General features: G+C 44.1%; 1 protein-coding gene across 8 annotated transcripts in view; it reads right to left on the bottom strand.

Moving 5' to 3' along the window:
• Positions 1-13,849, bottom strand: part of LOC137435598 (MAP/microtubule affinity-regulating kinase 3) — a 174,721-nt gene that overhangs the window by 62,890 nt on the left and 97,982 nt on the right. For all 8 annotated transcript variants that reach the window (XM_078784145.1, XM_078784146.1, XM_078784147.1 and 5 more), the window contains 4 exons: positions 12,077-12,147; positions 7,921-7,977; positions 5,584-5,820; positions 5,023-5,142 (listed from right to left, as the gene is read on the bottom strand). In XM_078784145.1, the coding sequence (XP_078640271.1) occupies positions 5,023-5,142; positions 5,584-5,820; positions 7,921-7,977; positions 12,077-12,147 (485 nt within the window). The remainder of the gene's footprint in view (positions 1-5,022; positions 5,143-5,583; positions 5,821-7,920; positions 7,978-12,076; positions 12,148-13,849) is intronic.

The raw sequence follows: 13,849 nt of genomic DNA, 5'->3' as shown, positions 1-13,849 counted from the left end.
TCTGAACGCTTTGGTTTCAACAGCGTGAAGACGAGCTAGGTGTGAGGCAGGAGCACCAGCCCAGAGGGGAGAGCAGTATTCCATTGAGCTGCGGATGAAAGCCTTGTATGTGGTGAGGAGCTCAGGTGTGCCAAGGAAGGACTTCGCACGACGGAGGATGCCCAATCGCCGACTGGCTTTGGAGGCCAGCTTTGAAATGTGGTTTTCCCAGGAAAGATCATGGCAGATAGTGAGACCCAAAAGCTTGAGTGACAGAACTTCTTGGAGAGGATTATTCAGAAAGTAGATGGGAGGGTTGTCCAGTCGGTCTTTTCGGAGAGACATCGTAAGGGTGTGAGATTTGTCAGGATTGAAAGACATGTTCCACTTGTTTGCCCAGTCTGTGATTTTGTCCAGGTCTGCAGAGAGTGAGGAGGCTGCAGACTGCCGATCTGAGGGATGAGGAATGGAGCGGCAGAGAGTGGAGTCATCAGCAAAGAGATAGAGAGGATTTTCAAGAGAGTCAGAGAGATCATTGATGAAGACCAGAAAAAGCACAGGGCCCAGAACACTGCCTTGGGGAACTCCAGCCTGAACAGGAAGAGGAGATGAGAGAAACCCATTCAGGGCCACACGTTGACTATGACGAGAGAGGAAGTCCGCCAGCCATGCGTGGAGATTTCCATGGATACCAAAGGAGGAGAGTTTGGTGAGCAGAGCGGGGTGCCAGACCGTATTGAAGGCACGTGATATGTCGAGGGAGACAGCTCTAATTTCCTGTTTGGCATTGAGGACCTCCATCCATTGTTGAGACAGCAGAAGCAGCATGTCCAGAGTAGAGTGACCTGGTCTGAAACCAAATTGATGATCACAGATCAAGCCATTGGAGAAGAGGAAAGATTTCATATCCGAAGCAATGATGAATTCCATGACTTTGCTGATAATTGGGAGAAGGCTGATTGGTCTGTAGTTGCTAGGATCTGTTTTTGCACCTTTTTTGTGCAAAGCGGTGATGTTGGCTGATTTCCAAGCAGATGGCAGTTGACCTTGAGCAAAAGAGAGGGTGAAGAGAACAGAGAGAGGGAGTGAAAGAGCGGAAGAACATGATTTTAGGACCCGTGGGCTGATGCCGTCAGGTCCAGTTGCAGAATCAGAGTCGAGGGTTGACAGAAACTTTTCCACCTTGTCAGGAGGAAAGGACACGGAGTCCAGGAGCAGCTGGGTACGACTGGGTACGGTGGGTACAGAGAGGGATGGGTTTGGGTCTTGTCTCCATGAGTTCAAACAACAGGTGCACCACACTTTCAGGTCATCCCTCATCTTGGCCCACAATCTTTTCTATCCACATTAAGCCTCCCTAACCCAACCTTCGTAGTTGCAGGTTACTCTCCTCCCCCTCTTTTTCCTCTTTTCCTTTTTGCTCATTCCCTTGAATGTTGTGTCCAACTGTGCACAAAAAATGCTCTACCAAGATTCATTTGGAACGTAGTTTGGTCATATGTTTGTGAGAGAATGATAGTGAAATTAAATTACTTCCTCTAAATATGATTTTATTGACATAGTGGTGCATCATGCTTCACGAACACAACACCGGTAATTGCTGGTGACTACCACTTGAATTGCGATGTCGTTGCTTGCATTAAATGCTAGAGGTATAGTTTCTTTCGATGAATCAAAAGGCAACAGATTTTTGCTTCTTTCAGATCAATAGCTTAAATGTGTATTTTCATTTAGAGGTGATCGCTGACCACAAAATGATCAAAGTTGTAACGGGGAATGATGCGTCAAGCTTTGCACAGGACGTAGCACCCATGGAATGGAAAAAGTGCCTGTTTTGGCAAAAGGAAATCACCGAGAAACTTTGGTGCAACACCGAATTCGCTCTGAGATTTCAAGGAGCAGGCAACATGTCAATCAGAGAAACTTTGGTGGGATTCAGTGACCTTGGAGATTAATTTGAATCTACTATTGAAGATTAATTTGAATCGTCTAGATGAGGGTGATGGGCTTGAGCCAACTTTCCTACATCGGAGAGAAAAATTCCACAAATCTTGCAGTCTTCAATTCAAAAAGAGCTGAAGTTCTATCTTCCCTGCAAATGCTAACTAACTGACTTCCCTGCAAATGTCGACTGTTCGTCTCCTGCTCCAATCGGTTCATCTAAACACGTGCTTGTAAAAGTGGACATCTCTCTGGCCATTCTCAGAGGGCCTCCTCAGCATCGACGAGTCTGGCATTTCACTCAGGCCAACTGGCACGGTCTTCAAGCAGCCATCAATCATCTGGACTGGTCTCCCATCTCTACTGCCTCTGACATGAACTCTTCCTGGGAATTCTTCCAAAGTAAACTGTAAATTGCTCTCTCTCTCATGCACAGATTCATTCATCCCATCTCGTCTTCAGTCGTCATATCCTTCCTCCCGTCCATGATACATTGAATATTGTGGTGAGGCAGTTACCCTGAAACAACTTGCCTTCGCCTCGTGGAAGGCAAATCCAAATGAAAACAATCTCAATTCCTTTCACAAAGCTGGTAACAAGTGTGTGTCTAACCTCAGGAGAGCCAGGAAACAATATCTATCTACTCTCAAGGCTGAACTCTCAAACCTATCTCCATCCTTCAAATCCTGATGGCGTCTGGTCAAATCTGTTTCTGGTGTTTGTTTCCCCTCCATCCACTCCCTTACCGCAAACGCCTACATAGCTGACACCGCACGTGAAAAAGCCAAATGCCTCAACTCGGTATTTTTCTCAAAATCTTGTGCCCCAAACCCATCTTTCTCTGTACAGACCTTACCCAGTCAAACCCAGCTGCTCCTTGACTCTGTGTCCTGCTCTCCTGACAAGGTGGAGAAGTTTCTGTCAAACTTCAACTCTGATTCTGCAACTGGACCAGACGGCATCAGCCCACGGATCCTAAAATCTTGCTCTGCCGCTCTACCTCACCCTCTCTCTGTTCTCTTCACCCTCTCATTTGCTCAAGGTCATCTGCGATCTGCTTGGAAAACAGCCAACATTATCGCTTTACACAAAAAGGTGCAAACACAGATCCTTGCAACTACAGACCAATCAGCCTGCTCCCAATAATCAGCAAGGTCTTGGAATCCATCATCACTTGTGACATCAAATCCTTCGTCTTCTTCAATGGTTTGATCTCGGATCATCAATTTTGGATTCAGACCAGATCACTCTACTCTACTCTACTCTACTCTACTCTACTCTACTCTACTCTACTCTGGACATGCTGCTTCTGCTGTCTCAACAACTGATGGAGGCCCACAATACCAAATAGGAAATCAGAGCCGCCTCCCTTGACATATCTCGTGCCTTCGATACGGTCTGGCACCCCGCCCTGCTCACCAAACTCTCCTCCTATGGTAAGCATGGTAACGTCCACGCATGGCTTGTGGACTTCCTCTCTAGTCGCAGTCAACATGTGGCACTGAATGCAATTCTCTCATCTCCTCTCCTTGTTCAGGCTGGAGTTCCTCAAGGCAGTGTTCTGGGCCCTGTGCTATTTCTGGTCTTCATCAATGACCTCTCCTACTCTGGAAAATCCTCTCTATCTCTTTGTTGATGACTCCACTCTCTGCCGCTCCATATCCCAACCCTCAGATCGGCAGGCAGCAGCCTCTTCACTCTCTGCAGACCTGGACAATATCACAAACAGGTCAAACAAGTGGAACATGTCTTTCAATCCTGAGAAATCTGACACTCTCACTTTGTCTCTCTGAAAAGACCGTCTGGACAACCCTCCCATCTACTTTCTGAACAATCCTCTTGAAGAAGTTCTGTCACTCAAGCTTTTGGGTCTCACTATCTGCCATGATCTTTCCTGGGAAAACCACATTTCTAAGCTGGCCCCCAAAGGTAGTCACCGACTTAGCATCCTCTGTCGTGTGAAATCCGTTCTGGCCACTTCTGAGCTCCTCACCACACACAAAGCTTTCATCTGCAGCTCAATGAAATACTGCTCTCCGCTCTTAGCTGATGCTCCTGCCTCACACCGATCTTGGCTTCACGCGGTTGAAACCAAGGCATTCAGAATCATTGGAATTTCCCGCAATGAAGCTGATTCTGAGGACCTTTCACTCTCTCACCGCAGGCAGGTAGGTGGTCTTTCTGTCTTCTACTGACTCCTCTCCGGCCTTGCTCCCCCAGCTCTCTCTGGGCTCTGTCCCCCAAATATTCCTGCAGGATGCACAAGATCTGCCAGCAACCCTCTTCTGGTCAAACTGCCAAAATCAAGACTCTCTGCTCACCTTAACTCCTTCATTCCTCGTTTCCCCCCACCTCTGGAACAAACTCCCTCACTCTCTTCAATCCCACTCCTCCCTCCAGGTCTTTAAAACAGCTGTTCACCAACATCTCTTATCTTCCTCCACCCAAAACCTTGATCTTTTCTACCCCCACTAAAATACCCCAAATCCACCTCTTTCAATCTCCAACTTCTTTCCTGAAATTCCTAGTAGTGTTCATTTGCTTTATACCGTGTGCCCCTCCCTCCTCCCCAGCCCTCCCCCTTCCACAAATCTACCGACATCCCTGTTCTCTACTGTTGTTGTGCCTGTGTGCTTCCCTCTCTCTCCCCCTCTCGTCTCCCGCTCCCTTCATTGTATGTTTTATGTGTCTGTGCATGTTTTCATGTTTAATGTGTTAGCCCTTACACGAGCCTCGATTCTGTATCCAAAAAAAAAAAGAAGTGAAAAGAGCAAGCATACGGAAAGAGTCTGCTGATGAAGGGAATGCTAAAACCTCTGCTGTGTGACCCTTATTCTCCCTGTAAAGTTTGGTTGCGATTGGTTAAGTAACGACCGAATGTATCCCGGTCCAAAAAAAAAATCAGTCAGACACGTAGCCAACAAATTGCGTATTTTAGAATGATGCATGTGCACAAAACTTCCGCCACCCTCGACTTCCTTTTATTCAAGGACACATGATAACACACATGGGTATTATTGAGGCGGAACCCACTTCTGGGTTAGTGTCAGCACCAGCGTTACAATGCCAAGGAAAAGGGGGATCACAAGCAGGTTACCTCACCTCAAGGCTGCCTCGCTTAACAGGATTGAGAACCAGAAATTTCTTGAGTAGGTTCTCACAGTCTGTTGACATGTAGAATGGGATGCGATATTTTCCTCGAAGAACCCTTTCACGGAGTTCCTATGGATGTCCGTAAAGGTGGTAGGAACAGTCAACTGGTTTCACTTAAGCCGCAATAACAATCTTTTCTGAATCCACTTTTATCAGAAGGAAGGCACCAATGAAAATTACGAATTCTAGTTTCAATTGTACTGCATAAACTTTTGAAGAGTTAACTAATTTAACACAACTGGAGCACACATCCAGCATCGCTGCATCACAAATGTTTTGACAAACCAAGAGGCATCCACGTTTTTGCATATCGCATCATCGATTCATATTGGTGAGGCATGGCTCCAATGGTGTTCGATTATGACAATTGACGTCTTGGTCCATGGAATCGAACAATAATAGTTGCGTTCATGGAAGATTACAAGTTTAAATACAATGTATTCAGGAAAAAAATGTAAACAAGTCATTGTGAGGAACAGTAGATGTTTTGGTGATTGTGAAACAGACTACCTTAAGGTTCTGCCCATCGAAGGGTAATGAGCCGCTGACCAGGGTGTAAAGAATGACCCCGAGACTCCACACGTCCACTTCAGGCCCGTCATACTTTTTACCCTGAAAGAGTTCTGGTGCAGCGTACGGAGGACTCCCACAGAATGTGTCTAGTTTGCTGCCATGCTTGAACTCATTGCTGAAACCATAATCAGCAATCTTGATGTTCATGTCCGCGTCCAAGAGAAGGTTCTCGGCCTGTTGCAAAAACGGGCACGTACCAACAGTCACACTTCGTGATGAAAAGTCCAAATCTTAAAAGCTTTCATTGTGCTTTTTGATGATTTGTGCATGTCCCGTTTGGAAAAAAATGAAAGTTTCAAATTAAAAATAAATGGGAATTAAACACTAAAGCAGCACGGTGCTGGTTGAGCAATGCAATGATTACAAGGCAATAGCAAAAATAGGCAGCTCTTCACACCAAGAACATTCTTACCCATGAAACAACCTCACTCTGAAAACCCATTAAACAACTCTTCACTCCGAAAGTGCACGTAAAAGCTTGGCGATACCAATGCCAGAGTTTCCCATACCCGTTTCAAATGCACCATGAAGAATATGCAGGCTACAGCTCCCCACATCTAACAGTGACCTGCCATAGTTCGTTTCCATTTAAAGTTGCACTCTTATGAACTTCCAGTTGACACTTGAGCCACCCAGATAAAACCGAACAAGATTTTTTGGATTCAAGCATTCCAAAACTTAATGAAATTCAACGTGCGTGTCTTCACCTATGGTGTCCAACAAACTTGGAATCAAGATAGCTAGACTTAACTTTGTCATTTTCCCAGTCTTATGTGGAAGTCGAGTTGCTTCTTTTGAATCTCTGTCCAGTGACTTGTCAAATTGGAGCATAGAATTACTGTCTATTTTCTGTTTCTAGAGGCTTTGGAAATGGGTTGGTTTTTTAGTGTCTGCCCAGCGACGGTGTGGACTCACCTCGACCAAGAGGGAAATTTTATAATAACCAAAAACAAACTGAAAGGAATGGATTGCGATTCCATGGATTACCATTCCATTCCATGGAAGTATTGATGCTGAGATAGGTCCAGTACAGTGTACACTGCGTGTCTCAGTTACCACCTGTGCCACAGCAGCTTGGCTGAGTGCATGCAAGAATCCACGAATGACGGATTACGACAATATTCTCATAAAAAAAGATTAGAATGAGCTATTAAATATCGGCAATATTGGTCAGCTTGTTAATGTGGCGAAGTTTATTGGTAGCATATTATCCAGTTTTAATGACTTGTTGATTTCTTTGCTGTCAGAGAAATTTGAAGTCATCCTTAAAATGCATGATATCTGGTCATCTGTATCCAGACGTCACTTGTTTTGTGGACATTTGTTTTCTTGCGTTTTCTTTGCTCTCGTGCCCTGAAAGGGGTCAAAAAATCAATTTCATTAAATAAATAAATAGAATAGAGTCTTTGCCGTCGCGACGCCTATCGATATGTCTCCGCCCACATTATCACATCAAAATACATACTTGTACCAAGTTTGATTTAAATCCCTTCAGCTGTTTTCAAGTATCACATTTTTATCTGATGTGACACCTCTGACCTTTGATGCCAAAATCTAATCAGTTCATCTTTTCATCATAAATTGTACTTGTACAAAGTTTGGTCTAAATCCCATCACTGGTTCACAAGTTAGTCCAGCAACATAATTTTTAACCTGACGGGACCTTTAACCTTTTAAATCATAATCTAATCTGTTTATCTTGACATCATCATACATACTTATACCAAGTTTGACTTGCTTTCCTTCAGCCGTTCTCAAGTTATTGCAGTAATGAAAACCTATTACAGACTCTGACGTTTGACCTCATGAACCCCGAAATCAAATCAGTTCATCTTTGCATCATAATGCATACTTGGACCAACATTGATCAAAATCCGATCGCTGGTTCACAAGTTATCGCAATAACAGGATGTTTCACCAAACAAGACCTCTGACGTTTGACCTCTTGACCCCATAATCTAATCAGTTAGTCAGTTAGTCTTTATATCATTGTACATACTTGATCAAAGTTTGATTTAAATCCCTTCAGCCGTTCTCTCGTTATTGCGGTAATGAAAATCTATCACGGAAGCACGGACAGACGGACGGACAACCCATAAACATCGTGCCTCCGGCAACTTCGTCGGCAGAGTCGTAAAAATAGCACAACTACTACACACGACACGATCGCCTCCATCATGTGCCGTGCTCAAATCATTACAGTGCACTACACTCAAATAAAATCCTTCTTTGCTGCAAAATCACACTGAACATCACATGATGGCACATTTTCACCTTTAGGTCCCGATGCACAATTTGCTTCTGATGGCAGTATTGTACTGCAGAAACAATCTGAAAAGTGAATTTGACACTTTAGAAATCAAGTATGTATGGTTGAAAGACAATGCTACAAACAAGTTCAATTGCTTTAAAATGACCATCAAAAACATGTTACAGAACATGATACCAATGGATGCAATGAATAAGAAAACAAAAACAAGTGAAAAATCAGAAATGCAATGATTACAAAGTGAATTCGTACAGGTACTTAAAACTTAGTTGTAAGCAATGCTGACAAGCAATGATTATGAAATTAGCAACTTGTAAATGTGAGCATTGGATCAACTCATCACGAGATACAACATGAGGATCAGCCTTCCCAATTTTAATGGAAAGAATAGAAACGTGAAGTGACGACTCCATTGACATCTCTCTCCTCTACACGAACATGGACCAACTAAACTAATAACCCCACATGCCAACTCGCTCCTCTTATGGGAAGATTTCAACCGTCACCTGACTAATTGGGCAGGACTTGATACCTCTTCAGCCGGTCATGGTCTGACACAATTTTGAGAACTTAATGACCCGGCATTCTGTCAAAGGCACATCCTCCCTTCTGGGCCTGGTAGTGACCAACATTTTATTTATATACTAGCAGAAGTACCCGGCATTGCCGGGCGGGGGAGGGGAGGGGGAGGGGAGGGGGAGGGGGAAGGGGAGAGGAGGGGAACGGGGGGGAGGGGAGGAGAGGGGGGAGGGGAGGAGAGGGGGGAGGGGAGAAGAGGAGGGAGGGGGAGGGGGGAGGGGAAGGCGAGGGGGAGGGGGGAGGGGGGAAGGGGAGAGGGTAGGGTGGAGGGGGGAAGGGGAGAGGGTAGGGTGGAGGGGGAAGGGAGGAGGAAAGGGAGGGGGAGGGTAGGGGGAGGGGGGGAGGGGGGGGGAGGGGGAGAAGAGGGGGGAGGGGAGAAGAGGGGGGAGGGGAGGAGAGGGGGGAGGGGGAGGAGAGGGGGGAGGGGGAGGGGGAGGGGGGAGGGGGGGAGGGGAGGGGGACATTTTCCCCTGTGAAAAAAACCTATGTGGTGTGCATGGCAATGTTCCTCGCTGAAATGTGAAAAAACGCAATCGCTTTTCGATTATGGCGGCAAGGAACATCACGTGATCGCTCTGAGCGAATCAGCGCGCTGCTCTGCCAGATTCCATGTATAATATTCCTCGCTGAAAAAAAATCTATGTGAAACATCTATGTTAAATCATGCTAAATCATGCTAAATGCTAATCATGCTAAAATCTATGCTACTTGCTATGAGTTTATGGCGGCAAGGAACATCACGTGATCGCTCTGAGCGAATCAGCGCGCTGCTCTGCCACTGCCTCAGATTCCGTGTATAATATTCCTCGCTGAAAAAAATATGGATCTAAAGATGAAAGAAAAAAAAACCTATGTGGTGTGAATGGCAATGTTCCTCGCTGAAATGTGAAAAAACGCAATCGCTTTTCGCTCAGAATTACGTGCGAACGCGTAACTGTGAGTTTATGGCGGCAAGGAACATCACGTGATCGCTCTGAGCGAATCAGCGCGCTGCTCTGCCACCGGTCAGATTCCGTGTATAATATTCCTCGCTGAAATACGCTGAGGTAAAAATATGCTAAAACAATATTATGAAATAATTTTTTTTAGGTCGGCCATGTTCTTCCCAGGCTCAATGGCCATGTCTATGCCAAATATCAAGTACGTGAGCCTCTCCGTTTAGGAGTCTATCGGTAACATTACACACACACACACACACACACACACACACACACACACACACACACACACACACACACACACACACACACACACACAAACTGTGTTTTATACGAGCCTCGACTCATAATCTAATCGGCAACATTACACACACACACACACACACACACACACACACACACACACACACACACACACACACACACACACACACACACAAACTGTGTTTTATACGAGCCTTGACTCATAAACTCATAATCTAAACAGCAAGTAGCATATAGATATACCGAGTCAAGGCTCGTGGAAGAGCTAGTACACTGAACAATCAGGATGTAAGAGAACAAAGGGAACACTGCAACATAACAGGACAGATATGCCTCTGCCCACATTATTACATCAGTACACATACTTGTGCCAAGTTTGATTTAAATCCCTTCAGCTGTTCCAAAGTATCATATTTTTTACCGAACATGACCTCTGACCTTTGATGCCAAAATCGAATCAGCTCATCTTTTCATCCTAATATATACTTATACCAAGTTTGGTCAAAATCCCATCACTGGTTCACAAGTTAGCGCAGTAACAGAAATTTTACCTAACGGGACCTCTGACCTTCGATCTCTTGACCCCATAATGTAATCAATTTATCTTCACATCATTATACACACTTTTACTAAGTTTAACTTAGTTCCCCTTTCAGCCGTTCTTGGGTCGACATCGCGGCAATGAAAAACTATTACAGACTCTGACGTTTGACCTCTTGACGCCATATCAAATCAGCTCATCTTTGCATCATTATACCTATCTGTACCAAGTTTGTCAAGGATCCCTTCAGCCGTTCTCAAGTTATCGCGGTAACAAAAACCTATCATGGACGCACGGACGGAAACCCAAAAATATAATGCCTCTGGTGACTTCATCTGCAGAGGCATAATAAGCTTGGAGAGCGTGGGTAAGGGGGCAACTAGGAGAGGGTGGGATGGGGAGGAAGCATGGAGAGGGTGGGGTGAGGAGGGATGCAGAAAGGGGGGATATGAAGTGGAGGGATGCTGAAGAGAGGGTACATAAGTGGGTAGTGACATGGTGGAGTTTGCCATTGTAAAATAACATGAAGCGGATTTGGTTGTTGTGCGCAGACAGCCTCTGCAAACGGGACTTCTCAAGATCCCCATATATATTTAACATTCTGAGATAAAGATCATGTGATGGGTGAAATGAATTGTTGTTAAAGGCATAGAGAAAGGTTGTGCTGTAGGAACCAGAGGATGGATGACAGAGCAAGTGCTTCGGTGAGAGACAGGTTTGCAAAATATGCCTTGTGAAGAAGAGGAAGAACACGTGGTGTGCTAATGCCAGAAAGATAAGGGAATTGAAGGATTTTAATACTTTTTAAAGGCTTTTAAAGGAAGAAGGAAGAAGAGTTTTCTTCAATGAAGAAATGGAGAAAAAATAATAATAATAATCGATGTACAGGAAGTAAGTTAGAAACAACAACATGCATTTTAAGGCCATGTTCCCTGCTAGAGCGGGGGTTAGCCTTGCGGTCCCCATGACAATCTTCTCCATTTTGCCCTATTTTCTGCATCTCTCCTTGTTAACCCCCTTGCCCGCATTTCTTCTTCCACCATCTTTAGCCAAGTCTTTCTCGGTCTTCCCCGTCCTCTACTTCCTTCTACATTAACTTCCATCATTCTTCTCAACCAGTCACTTTCATCCTTCCTCAATACATGACCAAACCATCTCAACCTGTTCCTCTTCACAGCATCAATCACAGGCAATATTCCCATCATCTTTCGCAATTCATCATTTGTCTTCCTCTCTCTCAACGATACTCCGCACATCCATCGAACCATTCGCATTTCCACCCTTTCCAGCCTTTTACTAAGAATAGCAGAATAATATTGAATAGCAGAACTAGAAAGCAGAATAATATTGTTTGAGTGAAAGCGTATGTTTTGGGTTTTTATTTTTAAGCCATAGGGAATAGGATAACGTTGAAAAGGCAGGAAGGACAAAATTTCTGGAGAAAAAAAAACCAGGATGGCAAAACAACCTCAAAACTGAGATGATTAGCTCCTGGCTAACCAAATAGGCCGAGAGTACATAAAAAAAAAAAAATCATAATTCAACAATATCGCCAATAATGTACCATTCATTATGGGGGAAAAAATCAACTTACAATATCTCCTCTTCCTCATCTCCTTTCATTGCTTCATCTGATCATGTTTGTAACAATTTTTGTAATTACGGCATGTAACCATTATTTTAGCAAAATAAACTAAAGCATCAATTACAAGCTCATAACAAAGCTTGCTTGTGAACATTTCTATCAGAATTGGTCACACAAAGCCCTTGGCAGGACTTGTGGAAGTGTAAAAGAGATTAAAACATGAACATTTGTTCAAACAGCTCAAGCCAATTTACCTGTCGGAACTTTACTCTTGCTTCTTTCTCCTTCATCCTTCCATGAGCAACCAAGTAGTCAAAGACCTCTCCTGCAGGGGAACCACCAATTCTGGGTGAGGAGCATGCAATGACTACATTGTCAAACCATAAAACCAGGAAGAGAGATCGACATTGTTGGCTTTTGTATATTTTGTAACAAAAGCAGCTGATGGACAAGACAGTTTTAGAAAATGTAACTTCAATCTGAGCAACTTCTTGTTAAATGGGATTGAAGTAACCTCAGATAGCAGCCAACAACGCTTTTTACCCCAGAAATAACTAATGATTACTAATTTCCATAAATGGGTGGTGCATGTGACATTATAACCACTACAGCACAACAAGGGAAAGCACAAGAACAAATATCGTTTTAAAACTAGACTGGCACTCGGTAGCGGGCATACCTCCACCAGGCTGAACCAAAAACGAAAATATAATCGGCTTGTTCTTGTCTTGTCCCTATCCAATTCATCCAACCTAGTGTTGTCATAACCCGTCCACAAAGTTGTGAAATATCATGCTATATATCATTTTTGTCTTCATCTCTCAATGTTGAAGTATCACTTTAGAAATACGAGTATCCGGATCCTGATCCTCAACGAAATCGAATCATGCGTCCTTGTCACACACCCAACCTCTCGACCAAAATTTCGTCCAAATCCGTCCACGTTTTGAAACATCGTTCTAGATATTGTTTTTGGCCCAAATCACTCAATGGTGAAGAATCGCAAAAAAAAACTCATCCGGCTCTTCACCAAAAGGGAATAAATTTGTGCTCGTTATACATTCAAATTGTACAACCAGGCTTCATCCGAATGAGTATACACCTTTAAGATATCCTTCTCACAAACAGACAAACAAGAAGACGCCATGCAGAGCACGATACGGTCGGACCCCGTTATTCGCGGTTCCACCATACGCAGAATCCGCATATTCGCGGTTGATAAAATGCGACACGTTTCTCTATTCGTGGAAAAATGTCCCGCAAATTCGTGAGATTTTTTTTCTTTTCGCTGCTGTGTTCCGCGAAATCGTGGGGTTTTCCCCCTATTCGGGACCATGTCTGCGGCCAGGAATTCGTGGTATTTCAAGGGCACAAAAAAAATTCACAAGCTGCTGGCTTGACACATCTTACTATAATTCACCAAATGTCTGTCTGTCTGTCTGTCTGTCTGTCCGTCCGTTCGAAGGTACCGTAAAAACTGCTGAACCGATCGCAAAGATATTTTCGGTGGGTAATCCTGGGATCCCAAGGAGTAAAATAGGCTATTTAGTTTTTCCAATTTCAGCTTTAGTCTCCAGCATTCTCAGGTTTTGACTCCCGCATAACATTCGCGTTTGCATGACGTTCATTGTTCTCATTGTGACGATGTTGTTTTCCCGGGTGCTGCACAAACGGCTGCACAGATCGCTGCACAGCTGCACCTATCGAACTCGGTGACCTCGGACAAAGACCTTCTATTATTCCTTTAAACCTTTTATTAAATTTAAATTGAAAAATTTAAATATTCCTTTAAACCTTTTATTAATCTTACTATAATTCACCAAATGTCCGTCCGTCTGTCTGTCCGTCCGTCCGTTCGAAGGTACTGTAAAAACTGCTGAACTGATCGCAACGATATTTTGGGTGGGTAATCCTGGGATCCCCAGGAGTAAAATAGGCTATTTAGTTTCCCAATTTCAGTTTTAGTCTCCAGCATTCTCAGGTTTGGACTCCCGCATAACATTCGCGTTCGCATGACGTCCATTGTT

The sequence above is a fragment of the Myxine glutinosa genome, chromosome 9 (genome assembly GCF_964187855.1).
Source record: "Myxine glutinosa chromosome 9, kmMyxGlut1.1, whole genome shotgun sequence".
Classification (NCBI taxonomy): domain Eukaryota; kingdom Metazoa; phylum Chordata; class Myxini; order Myxiniformes; family Myxinidae; genus Myxine; species Myxine glutinosa.
Note: the sequence above shows the minus strand (reverse complement) of the source record. Positions and strands in the feature narration are given on the sequence as shown.